The 21,419-nt window shown below is 36.2% G+C and overlaps 1 protein-coding gene across 2 annotated transcripts; it reads left to right on the forward strand.

The window, feature by feature from the left end:
• The first annotated feature begins 14,827 nt into the window (after positions 1-14,827).
• Positions 14,828-21,009, forward strand: LOC142642667 (chloride channel protein CLC-e). 2 transcript variants are annotated; one of them, XM_075817067.1, is made up of 7 exons: positions 14,830-15,259; positions 15,380-15,815; positions 16,424-16,624; positions 18,221-18,687; positions 19,380-19,892; positions 20,245-20,453; positions 20,560-21,009. In XM_075817067.1, the coding sequence occupies exons 1-7, from the start codon at positions 14,870-14,872 to the stop codon at positions 20,639-20,641; spliced, it is 2,298 nt and encodes a 765-aa protein (XP_075673182.1). In that variant the 5' UTR covers positions 14,830-14,869; the 3' UTR covers positions 20,642-21,009. The 2 variants fall into 2 exon arrangements, with proteins under 2 accessions (XP_075673183.1, XP_075673182.1); XM_075817068.1 differs by lacking the exon at positions 20,560-21,009 and having other exon boundaries at positions 14,828-15,259; positions 19,380-19,809; positions 20,245-20,406.
• Positions 21,010-21,419: the final 410 nt, after the last annotated feature.

The raw sequence follows: 21,419 nt of genomic DNA on the forward strand, positions 1-21,419 counted from the left end.
GGTGAGTTGTAAAATAAATTGGTAAAATAGATAAAATTGTGTTGGAAGATTCAAAATATGTTTTTTTTTTTCATCGGATGCTAGTGCTTTTAGTATTGGTGGTGTAAATTGCTATTTTTAGCACCACAAACTCTAATTATTGCCCAACATTGTCTCACCACCTTCACCGAAGCGGACAGCCAAGCTGTTGCCAACCCAAGTCTGAAATTTCTTTCCAACAACCTAAGCTTGGTGGTAGTGGTGGTCGGTTTTTTTTTTTTTTAAAAAAAAAAAAAAAAAAAATCAAAGTTGTGGTTGTGGCAGCGGGTGGTGGTTGGTTGTAGCGGTGGGTGGATCGGTGGTTGTGGGTGGTGGCTGTTGAGGTGGGTTTGTGGTGGTGGTGATTGTTGTGGAACGTTGTGGGTGGTTTGTGGTGGTGGTTGTTGTTTTTTTTTTTTAATATAAGTTGTGGGGGGGCTGGTTGTGGTTATGGCAGTGGGTGGAAGGCTTTGACTGGGTTGGTTGTGCCCGTGGAGGTGGCTGCGGGACTTGCAGATGAGAGAGAAACCATAGGAAGAGGGATATAGGCAGAAAAAGAAAGAAGAAAGAAATAATAAAAATTAATAAATAAATAATATTTAAATAAGAGCTAAAAAAAATGTTTTTTATTAGGTCGAGGTAAAAAAAAATGTTAAAAATGTTATCAAGTGAAGAATTAAAATAGTAAAGTATTTTTTGTTTTTAAGTTATTAAAAACTAAAAAATTAACTCCACGAATGTGAAGGATCTTGTCTTTTTTATCACTAATCCTCACCCTCAACTCCGAAATTGCAGTCCCAAAAGGGCCAAAACACACTAAATCCACATAAAATTAAATAGAAATGAAAAGAACAAACCTTTACTTTACACTTTCTTCTTCTAACCCTTCCTTCTTCCTCCTCCTCCTCCTCCTCCTCCTTCTTCTTCTTCTTCTTCTTCTTCTTCTGAGTTTTCCTTCTTCCTTCTGTTCAGTACCCAAAACTAAAAGAGAAGCTTGAGCCTTTTTAATTATCAATGAGTTGTCTTGTCTAAAAATGGCACGGTACATTGGTAGGCACTACACCCCTATCCCTTCCCTATGTGAAAAGTTGCACATGGACATGAGTTGTCTTGTCTCCACCCTTCTTTTGTTTTATAATTAAATTTTTATTTCCCCATATGATTGCTTTATTTATTGGTATTGCTTTGAAGATGGTGGATGGAAAATAAACCAAAGAAAATGAGTTTGGGTGATGTTTAGAGCATGTTTGGTCATCCATTTTAAACATTAGTGTTCAGTGTTTAAACACTGAACACTAGTGTCTAAAAACCAAAAAACACGTTTGGTCATCTATTCTTGTTCAGAGTTGTTTGGAAAACATTGTTCAACAACCCATTTTCAAAATGATGGTTTTGAAATCACCTCTGGCCTGTTTTTAAACAACAAAAACTAGTGTTCAGTGGCAATTGAAAAATTATTTTGAACACTATATGGGCCCACGTGGTCAGCCATTTCTGTGTATTGTCACCTCTCATCTCTTCATGCCGAATCCATCTGCACTTACCAAGATCTCATCTCACCCATACAGTCAGAGTTTAACCCACCGCTTTAACTCCCCTCACCGACCCATATGACCGTAGTCAAAGGTCTCTCCCTCACAACAGATCACCACGCCATTGATTACTCAACCCAGCGCCATTAAAAATTCTCACTGACCCATCCAAAAGTGTCCTCTACACACTCTACTTACACCGCATCACCAACCTTAGTCAAACCCGGATCTTAAAGTGATGGGTTGGCGGCGACAAAAGCTCGATTCGTTGCTGGGTCTTGGAGTGCGAAAGGTGGAGAGGAGATCCGAGGAACGTGAAGCCCAGCCTTGGATCAAGGGGCTATGTCGATGGAGATGAGGAGTGTGGGTTTCGTTTTCTGCTCTCAGAGAAGAGAAGGGAAAAAGAAGGAAAAAACACAGAGAAGCAACGGGAATATAATATGTATTCTCTCTCCTATATTAAAAAATTGATATTTCGTACAGATGTCAGTTTTTTTTTTTTTTTTTTTTTTTTTTTTTTTTTTTTTTTTTTTATAAATCAAGCACACACATACCAAACACATTTTTATGTTTTTTTGAACATTGAAACATGTTATTTAAACCATAATACCAAACAAATTTTTTTTTTGTTTTATAAACACTAAAAGCACGTTTTTAAACCACAATTTTCACATCTTTTTAAACAACAATTTTTGAACTCCATGGCCAAACGGGCTCTTAGTAAAAAGAAGGGGAGAGAAATTTTTTGAATGGACCTAGTCATTTTCCATCCAAGTGCACAAAAAATCTGTGATTTGGAGAGAAAATGCAGAAGAAATGTGACCGTACAGCAAATGACCATTTCTACTGGATTTTTTTTTTAAAAAAATAACTATAAAAACCAAACTATTTTATTAGTTAGCAAACTTTTGAAACTATTTTGCTAAATAACAATTCGAGTGTGTTAGTCTCGATTTTGGGTTATAAATCGAGTATGGCGTACTCGATTTTCCCATTGCGCCAACAGTTGAGGTGGACAACTTGTCCACGTAGGCATGCAAATCGAGTCTAATGGACTTGGTTTTTGGTCATGGAAATCAAGTCTATTGGACTCGAGTTTCTGGTCTAGTCCCACCAATACTTTTCACGCTCAAGTCACGTGCTCAGGTCACGTGGATATATAACTCGAGTATTTAATGGAAATCGAGTCTATTGGACTCGATTTTCAAGTCTAGTCCTACCAGTACTTTTCACAGTTTTTTGGCCACGTGAATATATAACTCGAGTAAATTAGACTCGATTTCTCTTTAATTGAAATTGAGTCTACTGGACTCGATTTTTATGAATGGTCACTAGCCCCTCCATGTGTAGCATGTAGGTCCCAGCTAGGACCTTTTTCCCACTTTACCCGTCTCACACCCTCTCTTCACTCGCTCACAACTTTCCTCAACTCTCACACAACACTCACACTCACAACTTTCATCAACTCTCACACAACACTCTCTCACAGGTAATGTTTTTACAATATTGGGAATATTTTTTGCTAGTTAATATTGTGATTATTTGCTAACTTTCTTTTTTTAAGAAACAAAAAATTAGAACATATTAGGAATTTTTTTTTTGTTAGTGTAAATATTGTTATTAGTTTATTTGTTAGTATATTGTGATTATTTGCTAGTTTTAAAAAAAAAAATTTAATATTATGATTAATTATTGGGAATATTTAGTACAAAATATTGTGATTAATGTTATTACAACATATTGAGAATATGTTTTTTATTTGTTAGTGTAAATATTGTGATTAAATTATTTGCTAAGTTTAAAAAAAAAATTAATATTGTGATTAATTATTGGGAATATTTAGTACCAAATATTGTGATTAACTACGTTATTACAACACATTGAGAATATTTGTTTATTTTTTGTTAGTGTAAATATTGTGATTAAATTATTTGCTAGGTTTTGAAAAAAAAAATTAATATTGTGATTAATTATTAGGAATATTTAGTATTGGAGGAATATTTAGTTCCAAATATTGTGATTAATTATGTTATTACAGCATATTGGGAATTTTTTTTTGTTAGTGTAAATATTGTGATTAATAATATGCTAGGTTTAAAAAAAATTAATATTGTGATTAATTATTGGGAATATTTAGTACTAAATATTGTGATCAATTGTTAGGAATATTTAGTACTTTTAGGTTTTTGTCATGGGTATGAAATTGATTATGAATTTGATACCTAAGATAGTATTTGTAGTCTTTTTAGCATGAATTATTTCAAGATATATTTGTTTAAGATTTGTAATAGAGATTTCAATGGATAACTAGTTGGTATAATATTTTTGTTCATCATAACTTATTTGAATGGGTTTTGAAAGTCATGCTCCTAGAATGATTTGGAATTTTAAAAGAATATGAAATTGGTAATGACTATTTTTGTATGTAACCTGAGGTGAGATATATGCAAATTTGGTTGAGGTTAGTATTGTTGGCATTTCATACGCAAAGTTTCGTGATTGATGTTGATTGAGAGTTATAAATTTGTCACTAACACAATTGCACTTGATGATCTATAGGTTGACAATGATCCATAAAGATATATACTACGATGGACCCCTTAGCAATGCCAACCCTTATGACGAATTCCTATTTCAAGGTTCGGGTATCCAGTGCTATTATATGATGATACACCGTAAGCTAAAGACCCTGAGTGATTTGAAGATCAAAATTATGGAAGAGTTGCAATTGAACTCTGCTTTACATGACATACATATTACTTTCCGTTATCCACATGAAGTCCTCAGTCAATGCATTAATTACAGATATATGACGATAACAAAAGACAAACATGTGAAGATTATGTTTAGCAAGATGCATAAATGGGAACAAGTAGCAAATTTCAAGTTGTACGTCAATTTGGAGCCGCGTGCGGAAGTTGGCGTAAAGGAAATTGTACAAACAACTACATCTCTATTGTTCGCAGTCCAAGATGAATATCAATAGATATGAATATCAATTTTGTACACATTGAGGTGAATCCTCTACACTTCCAATGGTTGAAGATGAAGACGAAGAGGGGTCTCATTGAAATCAGATGGGGTGCTAACCCTAATGCATTTTACGCTTATGCTGTCTCGTATAGTGTATGGTATGTGGGGGAGGAGGTACTGCATCTCCTTGGTCAAGCTCCTTGCGTTGCTGCAAAGATGAAGTTACAACCAAACAATGGATTAAATGAATTCTAATACCAACCATAACTATAGTCGCGAAATTATTTAAAGTTAGTAAATGACTTGTCTTATTCGGTATGTTGTGGTGGTGGTGCTATGGTGGGTCATGGTGGTAATGGTGGGTCACGGTGGCCCGTGGGTTTGCTTTCTCTCCAGGTCATGGTGGTAATGATAGGCAATGGTGGGTTTTTTTATGTTTTTTTTTTTTTTTTTTTCATTTTCCGGTGGTGGTGGTCTTGGTGGATTTTTTTTTTTTTTTTGGAAGTGGCTTGTGATTGTGATTTTGATGGTGGTTGTTGTGGTTGGTGGTGTTGGTCTATTTTAATGGGTTTTGTGGTGAGTTATTGATGATGTTGGTTGTTGGTGGTGGTGGTTTTGTTTTGAGTTTTTTTTTTTTCCTGGTAAGTTGTGGTTGCTGTGGTGGTGGTGAAAGTGGTCGTTGGTTGTTATGAACTTTTTTTGGAAGTTTTATTTTATTTTAATAAGTTGTCAATATTATTTTAATGAGATGAAGGTAAAAATAGAACTTTTGATATTGGGTGTACTGTAAAATTAATTGTTAAAAATTGATAAAGTGGCTTTTTGAGATGCTAAATGCTAAAATTTTTGAAAGATTTGATGGGAATGCTATTAGCTCATTATTATTAGAGCTAAAAAGTCGTATTGCTATTTTTAGCACCATTAATAACAAAATTGAGACTGTATTGGTGGAGCAAAACTCAAATATTTTGGCTTCTCAACTACAGTGCACAACTACTTTTAGTTGTGCACTGTAACTCAGATGTAAAAAAAATATATGTATATTTTATAGTTGTGTTCACACTTGTACTATTATTTAAATAATTTCTTTTTTTTTTTCCTTTTTATTATTCCCGTTGCCTTCTCTCTCCTCAAACTCCCTCATTTTCTCTCTTCTTCCTCCCTCCACTGAGCTGATCTGCTACCCAGTCACCACAGTCCCACCTTGCCGACTCATTGCCCAACCGCTAGCCCAGCTCCAACCTACCCCAAGCACCGACCCATCTCACTGTTTTAACTTACCACCTCGGACCAGCTACTCTAAGTGATTCCACAAGGTTCTACAGTCCTCCGTAGTATGCCCTCTCTCCTAGTGGTATTGGTAATGTAGGCTTTGGTTGCGCCTCGTGGGGTCTCCTCCCATCTTGTTTGACCATTGAAAATATGCTTCATTCTTAATTTTTTCTAAAATTTGGTGCACTGGTTCTTGGAATACCATGTTAACCACTTAAGCAACAGCAGCCCTAGACTGCCTAGAAAAATCTCGCCGAGGACGATTATTGTTGTACTTGTTTGACTTGAAGTTCCTCCTATCCTAAGGGACCACCTTAGCCTTACCTTTTCCCAATTGTTGGTCCTCTTCGACCCGCTTATACTTATAAATGCGATCCATGAGCTGATACACATTACTAACTAGTTTCCCTGTCAATGATTTCCTTAAATCGTGCTCGGCAAGCAAGCCGACCTTAAACGTTCTTGCAGCTACATCATCAAAATTCCCATTGATTCCATTGAACATATCTCAGTATCGTTCAACTCCCCACTCCCTGGAGGGTTTCTTAGATGATCTTGGCCCTCCATTTGTTGACCATCCAGGCCACTACTTGAGTGTCTGTCTCATCAGACACCTTCCCAACCCCCTTGTAAGTTGCAACAGCCAAGGTAGCACTATTCAGAGGCCTTCTCCATATAAATGCAGCCAGGAGTTTTGGTGGGATGCATTAAATGTGGTGGCAGCCCCCAACTTTTTAGTCATGCCAGCGTTAACCCCCTCCTTAAAGCTCTTTCTGTACAATATGACCTCCTTTGGTGACGTGCTATTGACGCAAACTTACAGTCCAAGGGCATGACCTCCTCGGTAGGGTATCCTACAATTATTATTATTATTATTATTATTATTATTATTATTATTATTATTTTAACTTGTATTATGAGTTGGCTGTAATTGACTATATGAAAGTCAATGGCTTAATGAGTTGCCATACACTTTTAGCCATATTCATTTGTTATATATTTTTTGCCTTCCGTTTACTTTACAAGCGTTTGGCGTTTTTTTTATTTGGAAATCATTGGTATAAATAAACGTTTGTTATTTTAATGAGAGGTCAAAACATCAAATATCCAATATTGGTGTATTATTATGATCAACACGTTCTAATATGGGCTGTTTATTGTTAATAGCATTACGACGATTAAAATGAACCAGTAAGTTATCCACGATGCATGAATAATATTGTAATATTTTATGTAAGATGGTTTTGGAGAATGTTGTATATGTACTATAGCAAAATTGTTATAGAACTTTATTAGCAATGAGTTCATTATAAAAAGCAACAATTATAAATTGCATATACATATCTATTATAATTATTCAAGTGAAGTAATGAGAGGGAAAAAAAAACAACTTTGGAGGAATATTATAGAATAAAAATTGATATAGAATGTGCTTTTTTTTTTTTTTTTTTTTCTCCTTAATTCTAAAACAAAATACAATCCCAAACACCCATAGTTAATTACATCATTTACAAAATCTACAAATCCACAACATTCAACCTTAACATGAAAATTGTAATTTCCATTGTCACTCAATATAAACTGCAAGCCCTTCTTCCTTGGTTGTAACCAACTCATGTAGTTTAAGATTAGATGAAACAACAAAGTTAGAGCTAGCTAGGGGTCGCCAAAAGATTGAAGATAAATGACATCGTTTTTGTCTGTGTATATTTGACATGAGATTACATGAAGGGCTATAGGTAGGTACATATAATGGGCTAGAAGTGCAAGAGGTGAAATGGTAAATTAAAATGTAAAGAGTTTTGTGTGTATATGTGAAGGATAAAAAGACTTGAAACATTGAATCAAATGATACAAAGAATATTTATATTTTAATTAGAAAAGTCTTTAAACATTGAATTAAATGAAACAAAAAGTCAATATTTTAATTTGTTCTTATCTCACATATGGCACTTGAAAATATTTCAATTTTCTTTGCGTAGAATGCGCCACTTAGCATAACCTCATAAGTTTAGAATTGAAAAGCCCACAATATTATCTAATACTTTTATCTTTATTTTCTTTTACTTGGGCTTTTCATAAGGTTCGGTCTGATTTTAATTTAATTTTAAACTATAACCCATCTTTTAGATAACAGTTAAAAAAAGTTAATGTGATCTTTTGAATAATAATAATAATAAAATTTAATTAAAAAAAACTTAATGAATAGAAGTAAAAAAAAAATGCTAAATGAAATATTAGAGCGCCACATAGCAGGAGCTCATGCACTCCTACATGATGTCTCTGCTTTTATATGTAGATTTCAAAGTAATTGATTACTTAGCATATTTAGAGGCCTTCATGTCCAGCCAATGAAAGATATATAGAAAAAGTGTAGAAAAGAAAGGTAGTGCTTATCTTCTTTGCTTCTTCTTCTTACTTTGAAAAATATATTATCTTCATAATTCTGTATTTCTAGGTAAAAGAAAATTATATTTAAAACTTTTGATTAGTCAAGCTATGTAAGCTTGTAAGGATAATCAATAAGGTGACTAGATTGTTGTATCCTACATGTGGCATGCATAATCTTGTTAGTCTACTATACTAGAGATTCCTTAGATAACATGTATCATCTCAAGAGAGTGACTTGATCCATGCGGCCATGCCTCAACTCCACCACCTAAAAACTCATTAATACAATATATTTTTTGACATGTTATGTGTGGAGGTCAAAAACAAAATACAATGAAAGCAGTATTGGGCTTTTAATCAACACAACTAATTTCTAACTAAAAAGGGATTTGATTCCACAATGGGAAGATCAATCAGAAAATTAAAGGAAAAGATAACAGAAAAAGACAGTTGGATTGATAAAAATTGATTTCCCAAGGTACAAATGATTGTTCTAGAGGAAAATACAAGCTCTTGCTCTCAATATTTCTCTCTCTTGTTCCTTTTACCTAAATTTTTTGGATCTCCCCTTTGTTGGCCACCTCCTCCTTTTTATCCTCTGCCAAAGCTCTAAACATCATAACAAGATAGAAGAAGAGGATCAAGAGCAAGAGTTAGTGTTGAAGACTAAGTCTGCAACTAAACGACACAAGTAGCACCTAAACGACAAAAGCTAATGTAAACTACAAGTAGTTTAGTGTTTTAATTATTTTACACATGTACATACACGTGGACTGTGTCCACAAGTGCTATAACTAATTGGATAGAGTTAGTTAGTTAGTTTTGTACTTAGTGTATATAAATATTGTTAGTGTAAATGATTATGCAATTAATTAAATACAATTTTTTTCAGATATTTTCCAAACTCTCTCTCTCTCTCTCTCTCTCTCTCTCTCTCACAATTCTGTTACAATTTTGCTATGGTATTAGAGCTCAAGCTCCAACAACTCTAATGGTGTCCAATTCTGATTTAGTTGCTAATGCTAATCCTAATTCACTCCCCACATCTGCCTTCCTTTTCTCCAACTTCATTGCATACCAATTCTACAGATATTGCAGTTGTACTGCTAATCTTATTCCTGCTGAACCTAGTTCTCTTCCTACATTTCTTGATTTAGTTCCTTCTATTCCTGTTCTTTCTTCCTCTCCACCACCTCTCAAAAGGTCTCAAAGAACATCTAAACCTCCTTCTTATTTGCAACTTAATAAATGTAGTGCTATTACTTGTGACAAGTCTACTCATTCTAGTTCCTCCATCAACTCAGGTACTTCTTATCCTGTCTCTCATTATCTTGATTCTTCCAAATTGTCCCCTTCCTATTCTCATTTATGTTCTCTTATTACAACTGTTGTTGAGCCCTAATCTTATCATGAGGCTATTAAGGATCTTAAATGACAAGAGGCTATAGCAGCTGAAATTTCAGCATTAGAGTCCAACAATACCTGGACACTTACTCATTTGCCATCCAACAAGAGTTCCATAGATGCAAATGGGTGTACAAGATCAAGCATAAGTCACCATAGAAAGGTACAAGGCCAGATTGGTGGCAAAGGGGTCTACTCAACAAGAAAGTCTAGATTTCACAAAAACCTTCTTTCTTGTAGCCAAAATGGCCACTTTCAGAGCTCTTCTTGCTATCTCTATTGTGAAGGGTTGGCATTTGACTCAAGCAGATGTCAATAATGTCTTTTTTCATGTTGAACTCCATGAAGATGTGTATATGCAGCTATCTCAATGTTTTTACAACAAAGGGGAGTTAGTTTGCAAGGTCAATAAGTCCTTGTATGGACTCAAACAGGCTTCTAAACAGTGGTATTCCAAGTTTTCAAGTACTATTTTGCAGTGTGGCTTTCAACAATCCAAGTCAAACTACTCACACTTTACTAGGAGTTCCAAGAGTTCATTCATAGCATTGCTTGTCTATGTGGATGATATCCTAATAGCTAGTAATGATGTTCAAGCAATTAAGAATCTTAAGCAATCTTTGGATCATCAATTCAAGTTAAAAGATCTTGGCAATATGAAAATTTTCCTTGGCTTAGAAGTGGCTAGATCAGATAAAGGGATAAGCCCTTGCCAAAGGAAATATGCATTGGAGATATTCAAAGATGCGGGTCTCACAGCCTACAAGCCATCTAAAGTTCCAATGGAGCAAAATTTGAGGTTGAGTAAATTTAAAGGTGAGCTTCTACCTAATCCAGGTGTGTATGGATTAGTTGGGAGATTGTTGTACCTCACAATCACTAAACCTAATATAACCTACTCGGTCCATAAGCTCAGTCAATTTATGGACAAGCCAAGAAAGCCTCATCTAGATGCAGCTTGTAAGGTTTTGCAGTACATAAAAGGAAGTCCATGTCAAGGGATTTTCCTATCTTCTAAATCAAATCTTCACCTAAAGGCCTTCACAGACTCAAATTGGGTAGCTTGTGTGGATACCAAAAGGTCCACTACTAGTTACTCCATTTTCTTGGGAGATTCTTTGATCTCATGGAAGTCTAAGAAGTAGTCCATTGTATTTAGGTCATTTGCAGAGGTAGAGTATAGGGCCATGGCAGTGACTGTGTATGAAGTTGTTTGGTTACTAGCTCTGCTCAAGGACTTAGAGGTTTCTCATTCTCAACCAGTGTTGCTTTTCTATGATAATCAGGCAACAATGCACATAAATAAAAATCCTATGTTCCATGAGAGGACTAAACACATAGAATATGACTGTCATGTGGTTTGAGATAGGGTACAAGACAATACCATCAAGCTATTCTACACATCAACACGTTCACAACTAGCAAACCTACTCACTAAAGCACTTAGGTTCTAACAATTCTCTTCTTTGCTTTCCAAGATGAGTGCTATAAACATACATAGTTTTGGTTCTCATCTTGAGGGGGAGTGTCAAAGCTCTAAACATCAGAACAAGAGAGAAGAAGAGGATTAGAAGCAAGAGTTAGTGTTGAAGACTAAGTCTTCAGCTAAACGACACAAGCAGCATCTAAATGACAGAAGCTAGTGTAAACTACAAGTATTTTAGTGTTTTAATTAATTCACACATGTACATACACGTGGACTATGTTCACATGTTTATATTGGATAGAGTTAGTTAGTTAGTTTTGTACTTAGTGTATATAAACACTATTAGTGTAAATGATTATGCAATTAATTGAATACAATATTTAGATATTTTTCAAACTCTCTCTCTCTCTCAATTTCTTTCAAATCTGTTATCCTCCCATCCTCCACCTCTCCAACTGTCTTTCTTAGTGAGATTTAGGGAGATATTTGTCCCATCAAACTCCTCCTACTCTTTCTTGATCATGAAGATAGACTTTTAGGGTGTCTCCACTATTCAAACCAATCATTTAGCATTTAATGAGGCTAATATTAGGAAGGAACAACTCATTAATGCGAAGGTGGCCATTACGTTGTGCTTTGTGCTGTCTTCTTTACATTGCTCTTGGACATGAACCAAAGTTGTATCTTCGGCAATTCAACTAGCACTTCTCAATTAGGCTACCACATGTCGCGATACACATGTTCCCCAGATTACTTCGGTAACCAGTCCAGTTGATCCATTCTCTTTTAAACTTGGGCTTTTTCCGTTTATAGTTGGGCTGGATCCTTACTTCGTGAATATCTCTTTGGTCTTTCTTCTTCGGCCTAAGGACCACAAGGTAGTTGTGCTCCAACCCCCCCCCCCCCCACATTATGAGAAGCAGTTTAAGCACCAATGAGGTAATATCTCTTAATTTATTAATTTTTTTGTGGTGAAATCTAATTTTTGTGAAATTTTATTATTTAAATGATAATTTGTGATAGGCCAAAAGTGTATTGAACCATTGTGATAAATTAACCAATTAATTAGCTAAGTGAATTAATTATGTTTAATTACATGCAACAAGCATGGCAACACAAACAAATCACCAGTTAACTAAATATGCAGCGGAAATTAAATGACACGGTGATTTCTTTACGAATGGGGAAAACCTACATTGCAAAAATCCTACCGGGTGATTTTAAGGTCACCACTCTCGAGAATCCATTATTACCAAAACAGGCGGTTACAAGTAAAGGAATCTTAGTACTTTATACCAACCTACAGTTGAAGCCTTACTCCAATACCCAATTGGACTTGTTCTGTAGTGACAATTTCTCCTTGTATTGCGTGGCTCCCAATACGTGACTAACCAATAGATGCGCGGATCCTAGTACGCGACTTTATCACTAACTTGAGAAAGATATTGACTGCAAAGTTCTTCTGTTTTTCAACGCATGAAGATTACGAAGTTACTTGGTCACAAAACCCTATGGTGTACAAACACATCAGCTTCTTCAAGAACTAAAGCAAACTAGGTTTCCAGTCACACTTGAGGAACTCTTGTGCAATTGTGCTCTTAGCTATGCAACCTGATGCGACCTTTAAAATAATCCTTATGTATGTTTAGGATTGTGAGAAAAGAAAGCCCAAACATATATTCACGGATTGGATGAAAATCAGAACTGAAAATCTGTTTTTCATAAACCTCAATAGATACCCTATCTGTCAAGCAACTGTCGAGCCTCGGGCTTAAATAATTCTTTTAAACCTCGATAGATGCTAACTGTCGAGTTTTAATGAACAACATTTCTTCACTTGTTTCTTGGACAGACTTGCATGGCTTTAACACTTGAACTTGAAACCTTGTTTCTTGAAGCATTAAACATATCTTAGATCTACGTAATTACAAGTAAAATGCGTTTTGTCAAAAAATTAGCCAATCACATATGTCCTAACAATTCGAAAATTGTTTATTTATCAATTATTGTTCTGAGTAACAACAAAAAATACCAAAAACATGACAACCAAAATGGATATGCTTAACCAATTAATAATGGGTAATCAAAAAACCATAAAATTTACCTCATAATAGTGAAAAAAGTACCAATATTTACATTTTCAGAATTTCTTCAGCATATGGTGCACAAACAGCACAATAAATTTCCAAGCAGATCAAAACTTTTGCTTAGCCCAACTAGAGATGACAAAACCAACAATGAAAGGGAATAAAGGCAGAAAGTTGTGCTCAGCTCACCGGAACAAATGTCATATTACATCGTTGATGTTGGTGTTCTTGTGTAGAAAGATTTGATCAAAGGAACAAAGGCAGGGGAAAGTAGAATAGCATATTGTGGGAATTTGGGGATGGAGAGGGGAGACAATGAATGTGTATTGTATTTGTTAATGGCTCTTTGGTTATGAAGATAGTGACGTGGCTTAATATTTTTGGAGGAAAACATGTGGCAATGCCACATTGGCAACGTGTACAGGATTAGTTAATAAGGAGTGTGGGAAAAGATTTTTTCATCCACATTTATACGAGAACACCGTCACCGTGAGTACTGAGTAGAAATATCTAAAACAATTAAGTCCTCCTATATTTGGGAATTGTGATTGATAATGTAAAATATTAATAATTATTATAATAATATAAGCATGCAATGCAAGCCGCCGTGACTGTGAGTGGTGTCGGACAACGTAACTTAACAGTTACCCAGTTTTGTGTTTTTTACTAATTAAGATAGGGATATGGTCGTTGGTTTTTAGGCTGCGTTTGTTTCGGCAGTAAATAGTTTTCGGGTGTAAAATGATTTCAGCTGAAAACATTTTCGGGAAAAGAAAATATTTTTAGGTGTTTGGTAACATTTGAAAAAATACTTTGAAATTTTTTTTCAGGTGTTTGGTTGTCATCTTGAAAATATTATAGAAAATGCATTTTGTATTTGTTGCTCACATTTTCTCACATTTTCTTAGCTTCCAATCAATATATAAAAATCTTTTCTCAGATAAACACAGAACAATCAAAGCCAAAAAAAAAAAAATCATCAACTTTGGGAGAGAAGAAGGAAGAGAGAGAGAGGAGAGATCGCGCGATCGACGGCGGTGGAGGCTTCGATCGCGCGATCGTCGCGCGGCGGAGGCTTCGATCGCGCGATCGTCGCGCGGCGGAGGCTTCGATCGCGCGATGGACGGCGAAGGCGAGATCGCGCGGTGGACGGCGAAGGTTCGATCGCGCGGTGGAGGCTTCGATCTCTGCTTGATCGCGCGGTGGGGATCGATCTTTGCTTGATCGTGCGGCGTTGGATCGATCTTTGCTTGATCGGCGATGCGAGGCACGGCTCGGACGGCGAGATTGCGCGGCGTTTGGGCTGGCCGGAGCTTGGCTGGGCTGGCCGGAGTTTGGCTGAGGTGAGCTTGGAGATGAGTTTTGGACTGTGTGAGGAGTGTGCTGAGCTCTCTCTCTTCAGGTGTGATTTCCGGAAATCGTTTGAAGGTAAAATCAAAGTGGAAACGATTTTCCGTTAGAAAGGGCTGATTTTCCGGTCAAACTGGAAACGATTTTCCGTTGACCGAATTTTCCATGGCTGCCAAACAGAAGGAAACGCATAAAATGATTTCCTGAAACTGTTTTCAGTCCAAACAAACGCAGCCTTAGTTACAAGGCTGTTAATTTTTGGTTACAACTTACAAGTAGTGTATTGTAGTACAGTGGTCTGTCTGTAAAAATCCATTAATATTATTGAGAATTAATAAATTAAGAGCTAAATAAGTGTGTGTATATATAGAGAGAGAGAGAGAGAGAAGAGAGGAGGGAGAGAGAAGAAGAAGATAATGCAATGCGGAGTTTGGAATGTGCAAAGTGCAACGCCAACGCCAACGCGCTTCCTTAATTTGAATAAGAGATATTATGAGTTGCTTCCATTTCCAGGTGCTTACAAAATTTCACACGGAAACTCATTACTATTATTATTCAGCTGTACCAAATCCAGGGGGAGGAGGCGGCGGAGGACAGGGTTTGGGTTTGGGTTTCCTTGTGCTCTGCCGCCTCCTCAAACTGGACAGTCCGAATCCGAATCCGAATCCGAATCCGATGACAAGGATAACGATGAACCAGAAACAACTACAAGTCCTGTGAAAGAAACTAATAATTCGGCAACAATAATCTCCTCATGCTTGGTTGGTCTTCTTACCGGCATCGCTGTCGTTCTCTTCAATAACACTGTATGTAGCTCACACTAACTTCATTCTTTTTTTCTTTTTTTTTTAATTTACTACTACTGTACGGTACTAGATTAATGCTCTACTAGCGTATCTATAATTATAGTTAATAATTAATTGAAGGTTCTTGAGATACGTGAGTTTTGCTGGGATGGGATTCCCTTACGAGGTGCGTCCTGGTTGAGAGAGGAACCCATCCAACTGATATGGAAGCAAGTCATTTTGGTCCCTGCTTCTGGTGGCTTCATTGTTACCTTATTGACTCTGCTTCAAACTGCTACTGAGCATGCTCCTTCTCCTTCTCCTTCTCCTTCTCTTCTGGACCAACACCAACACTCTTCATCTTCCCTTTCTAATCATCTTAAGGCTGCCTTCCGACCATTCATAAAGGCCCTCTCTGCTTGTGTCACTCTGGGCACTGGCAATTCCTTGGGCCCTGAAGGTCCTAGTGTTGAAATAGGCACTTCCATTGCCAAGGGTGTTGCCACTTTGTTCCACAAATTTCCCCACAGAAACCTCTCCCTTATTGCTGCCGGATCAGCCGCTGGAATCTCTTCTGGTTCGTCATTTCTCCTCCTCCTCTTTTTTTTTTTTTTTTTTTTTACACAGTATACGTCATTATGGAAAACTTTCTTAAACTTGTTTATCTACTCTGAATTCTACTTTGGTATCACAAGACCTATGTCTTTTTGCAAATTCCTATGCATCAAAATCTGCATTTTATTGCCAAATAGAAAGAAATTGTTTGCTAGTGATTCCTAAAATTACCATAAAATACCATTTGCTAACATTCTTTACATCTAAGAGATCAGAACAAAATGTTTAATCACACAACGAAATACACAACATTTTTCATAACTGCCGAGGTTGTAGGTTGTAATTGGCATATAATAAAAGCGATGTTACTCATTATCCCAGTAAAAGTAATGTTACACCAATCACAATTTGCCACACCTCGATAGCTGTGAAATTTATTGTGTATGTAGCATTGTTGGAACAAGAAAGATCTTTTCTCTGTCTCGTGATTTGCTTTTTTTTGTTTTATTTTATGATCATTAACATGCTGCTGATATATAGATTGACCCACTATGTAGTAAGCAATGTTCTCGTGCTACCGATTTATCATTATCTAATTTGGGTTACTGAACTTCATTTTTGCTTACACAGGGTTCAATGCTGCTTTTGCTGGTTGTTTTTTTGCTGTAGAGTCAGTGTTGTGGCCATCACCAAAAGAGCCTTCTGTATCACTTACGAATACCACTTCCATGGTTATACTTAGCGCTGTGATTGCTTCTGTAGTTTCAGAAGTTGGTCTTGGTTCTGAACCGGCATTTAAGGTCCCAGAATATGACTTCCGCTCACCCAGTGGTAATCTATAAATGCTTTGTTAAACACAACACACAGAAGCACACACTTAAGTTACTAAATGTACTGTCCGCCACGTCTTTGTTGTAGCAGGCCTCACTTCCTATTTTTATTTTGGTCACTTTAATATTGGGACATTCTTTCATTCCACATCTGCCTCTGCCAGCATGACAAAGAGTGTGTGTGCCTGCGCATGTGTCATTACCAGCCTCCTTCCTCTCTTTTGAAATTAGTATAAGTACCTCAAATACATCTAATGGGGATCAGATGTTCTACCTAAATTTCAGCTTCTATTTGGGGATCAGATGTTCTATTCCAGGGTTTTAACAAGTCAAATGAAGAACTGAGAGGAGATAAGGAAAAGGAAATAGCAATGTCCAAAATTCTATTTTAGTCTTAAACATATATACATATGACTGTAAACGTTTATATAGTTTCCGACAGATGAGTAAAATCTTTTAACTTTTAGTTGGTGCATGCATATCTCACCTGTTCAGCTTTTGCTTAGTCTATGATGAATAGAAAAACAGGCAGTTTCTTTTAGTTAAGATTTCTCCTAGCTGAACCCCACTTGTCACGGTAAAATATTTCAGAAACAAAATGTCCAACCACCTTAATATTCTTAGTCCTAATATGTCAAATATATGTTTCTGTTTAGAGTATATAGGCATGCCAGGCTAATTTTGGAATTGAACAACTCAGGTTATCTGTGCCTGGATTTTACCTTGCTCAAACATGATCTAATTTAAATTAGACCATAGGCAAATTGACGAATACTTAAATCAAATTGCATATTAATCTCTGCTCTAAAAAAACAAATAAGGGTGTTGTTTTGCATTATGAATATTGTATATAAAATGCATTTTCTATGACTCTCTCTCTCTCTCGTTTCACTTGGACTTCATTTGGGATAACTGATCAAATTGATTCTTGTCTTCTTAAGTTCCTTACATTTTTAGAACCAAATTAAGAATGGGGTTTCTCTTTGCATGTCCATAAACATCATAGAGATAAAGAATACATAAAAAATCCCACTCCTTCACATATGTGAGTAGTCCATTGATGAGAAAGTCTTGGGTGAAGGTTGAAGCCAACCAAATTCCAAATGTTATGAATCACATCCCCCATAACCACTACCACCATTAAGTTTGTATATCCTCTACAGCTAAGACTATTGCAACTGTTACTACACCATCATTACCATTATTGCACAGCAACTACTGCTATGGTCATCACCACATCTTCTGCCATTATCCCATTGGATTCACTACATTCTTCACCATCCGGCATAAATTGATTTTTAAGTACTTGCTTAAAGGAATTGGTATTGCTATATTAGTCCATGCTTCAATGATAAGCATGATTTTCTCTGCTGAATATCGTTTCCTTTAATCCATTAGTTAGTCAGAGGTTAAGTTTTGAATTGCATATATCAAGTGCCATCCTCACGTTCAATGTTGTTAGGAGAACTATGTCATTCATTATATTACATGGATATTTTTCCACAAAGAAGCATCCTCAGTGTTTCTACAGGTGCTATCAAGTATTTATTTGAACAGTAAGATGTTTATTATAAAAGCTATTTTAATTGTCTTTCAGAGCTCCCACTTTATTTGTTGCTGGGTATCCTATGCGGCTTAGTTTCATTGGCCTTATCTAGGTGCACGTCATACATGTTGGTAATTGTTGACAATATTCACAATTCCTTTGGCATACCAAGAGCCCTGTTCCCTGTAATGGGTGGCATAACCGTTGGGTTGATAGCCTTGGCATATCCAGAAATCCTTTACTGGGGCTTTCAGAATGTTGACATTTTGTTGGAATCTCGTCCATTTGTGAAAGGTTTGTCAGCTGATCTATTAGTTCAGTTGGTAGCAGTCAAGATAATAGCAACCTCTTTGTGCCGGGCCTCCGGATTAGTGGGAGGCTACTATGCGCCGTCCCTCTTTATTGGTGCTGCAACAGGAATGGCATATGGGAAATTCATCAGTTTGGCAGTTGCTCAGTCCAATTCTATGATTCCTCCCTCTATCTTGGAAGTGGCATCACCACAAGCATATGGGCTGGTACTGCTCTATGTCATCTCCATCTGAGGAAGATATTAGTCTACCTATGATATTTTGAGTTCTGGCATATATTTGAAGTGTTCTATGGGATACAATTTTTCCATGATCATCCAGTAAACAAACCTACTTTGCTTCTGGAAGTAGCTATTTTTCTTTTTTCTTTTGTTTTTGTTATTTTAGCCAACAAAAGAATCAGGTAAGAATGGTGGAGAATTTCAAATGCAATTTAAAAATTCAACATTCATGACTGTCTATTTTTCAACTGTGATTAATAAAAACATGCCCCAGACCATATACTTTGGAAGCTATAAAAGAAAATGCTCTTTATTTCCTGTTCTTTAGGTATATATGGATAACTTATAAGCAAGATTTTATGCATGTTTTTTTCCCCTTTTAAGAAGTTTTTCCTTGAAAATCAGCTGTAAATTTTGCATGCATAATATATTACTGACATAAGCAACATCTGGGATAAGGCATCTTGAATAAGGATATATGTTAAAGTATGGATTTCGATAGGACTAAGTGTCAATATAGGTTGTTGGCTCAAAACTGGTTTATGGACCTCATTTTAATATAATATGCGTCTACAAAAGATGTAGCATTTTTGGGACTAAAAGTATACTTTTTCTGCCTTCTATTGTTATTAGAATATATTATTATCTAGCTGATCCATGGGGAACTTCTATTTGCAGGTTGGAATGGCTGCTACTCTTGCAGGGGTGTGTCAGGTACCTCTCACTGCAGTTCTATTGCTTTTTGAATTGACACAGGACTATCGGATTGTTCTACCTCTACTTGGAGCTGTAGGATTATCTTCATGGGTTACTTCTGGACAGACAAGGAGAAGAGATGTCAAGGAGATTAAAAAACTCAAGCAAGATGGTTCTAATACAACTCAACAACTCACTACAAAAGCATCTTATATTAGTGATCTTTGTGAAATTGAATGCTCACTTTGTGTAAATGGTTCTGATATTGAAACTAAGGAGTTAGAAAAGGGAATTTCCGTTTCAGAAGCCATGAGAACAAGATATGTCACTGTCTTTATGAGTACTTCACTTAAAGATACAGTGACTCTCATGCTTGCAGAGAAGCAATCCTGTGCAATGATTGTTGACGAAGGTAATATTTTGATTGGTTTACTGACACTTGGAGAAATTGAAGTGTTCAGCAAAAATTTTAAAGAAAGAAGTGAAAGAACAAAGGTAAATGGCACTTGTCCCACTACTTTAAATTTTTCAAGGCATTGAGCCCTATAAAAATCAAGTAGAGGGGAAATAAAATTTCCGCTTAGTTAATTGTAGAGGGAGAAACGGGGTAAACATTAGTTATATGAAGAACTCAAAACTCGTAATATCTGAAAATTACGAGTTTTTGTGTAAACCTATAATGCACAATAAATCAAAGGCACTCTAAACATAAAATTGAAAACCCACTTAGTTGCAAATTTATAATGCTGGTCCAAAATGTTTCTTGAGTCCTCAACTAGAAATGAGTAAATTTATCTTTGCACCTTGTCACCATGTGAGATTGACTAGCTTGTTACTTCCGTTACAGGTGCTTTCAGTATCTGAAATGTGTTCTTTGAATGGGGAAATATGTCGAGTCCCATGGACTGCTACACCCAGCATGGATCTTCTTTCTGCTCAATTTTCTATGAACAAGTATGGAATGAGTCAAGTTCCAGTTGTTAAAGAGCATGTTGAAGATTACAGAGGACACCCAGTTGGCCTCTTAGATGCTGAATGTATCAATCTAACTTGCAGGTTTGGTTATCAATTATTGACTCGATCTTCACACTGCCAATTTTTTTTTTTTTTTTTTTTTTTAATCTGTTTCATGTTTTGCTGACCTTTCTTGTGGTGGTTGCAGAGCTCAAGCAACCAGAGAATCCCTCAGCTATTATTCCACATTAGAAACGGAGTCACTAATTGAGGAAGATGAGTATGTCTAGCGTAATATTTGCAAAGATAAACCAGAATACCTGACAAGTAGATATCATATGATTCTTGGCTATCCATTCCCAGGCTCTCAGCCCAGCTCACAAAGGCACATGCCTGGTTCTTGCCTAATCAGATGCGGTCAAAAAGGTTATTGCACATTATGTTGAATCTCCAGAATCATTAAAGGTTGGGACTCTCCGACCATTTTGGTTGTATGATATATTCAGGTGAAGAGCTTTTTCTTCAATAGCTGAGAGACTAACCTGGGCAACTACCATATACAATCCATGGAAGGAAATTAATAGAGAGATTATGGTTAGGACTCTTCGAAGGGTATTGAGATTCGAGATGATTATAAAGGTGAAGTAGCTTGTGTCAACTACCGGAATAGAGCTCATTCCAAATATGGTTTTCCCTTTAACGAGCTATTATGGTTTTCTTGTAGGCCTTTGCTTGCCTAACTTGCAATACAATTGTGAATTTACAAAATTCCGAAAACAAAGGGACTAAAGCACCACGTGTCATACCTCATTTCACTAACCCAATCCAAAAGCAGGAAACATGGTGGCAGCAAATATAGCCAATAGTCCCCTCTTTGACTTCCAGGCATGGTACTTAATTATTTATTAGAGCAGCTCCAGATTATCTTCAGTAAATTTAAAATACAAGTCATCTTTAAACATCCATCCCAAATTACGAGTAGGTATACCTCCATCTACCTATCAAAAAAAGAAAAAAGTTTACCCCCATCTTAATGAGTCAACTGAGTTAATGAATATGATAACAAAG

This window comes from Castanea sativa, chromosome 7 (genome assembly GCF_040712315.1).
Source record: "Castanea sativa cultivar Marrone di Chiusa Pesio chromosome 7, ASM4071231v1".
Lineage (NCBI taxonomy): Eukaryota > Viridiplantae > Streptophyta > Magnoliopsida > Fagales > Fagaceae > Castanea > Castanea sativa.

What these genes read in the sequence shown, in the direction of transcription:
- LOC142642667 (XM_075817067.1), top strand. Translation starts at nt 14,870, where the DNA reads ATGCAATGCGGAGTTTGGAATGTGCAAAGTGCAACGCCAACGCCAACG. An exon ending in AGCCGCTGGAATCTCTTCTG is followed by an intron (nt 15,816 to 16,423) that starts GTTCGTCATTTC and finishes TTGCTTACACAG; the next exon opens with GGTTCAATGCTGCTTTTGCT. An exon ending in TGTATCAATCTAACTTGCAG is followed by an intron (nt 20,454 to 20,559) that starts GTTTGGTTATCA and finishes TGGTGGTTGCAG; the next exon opens with AGCTCAAGCAACCAGAGAAT.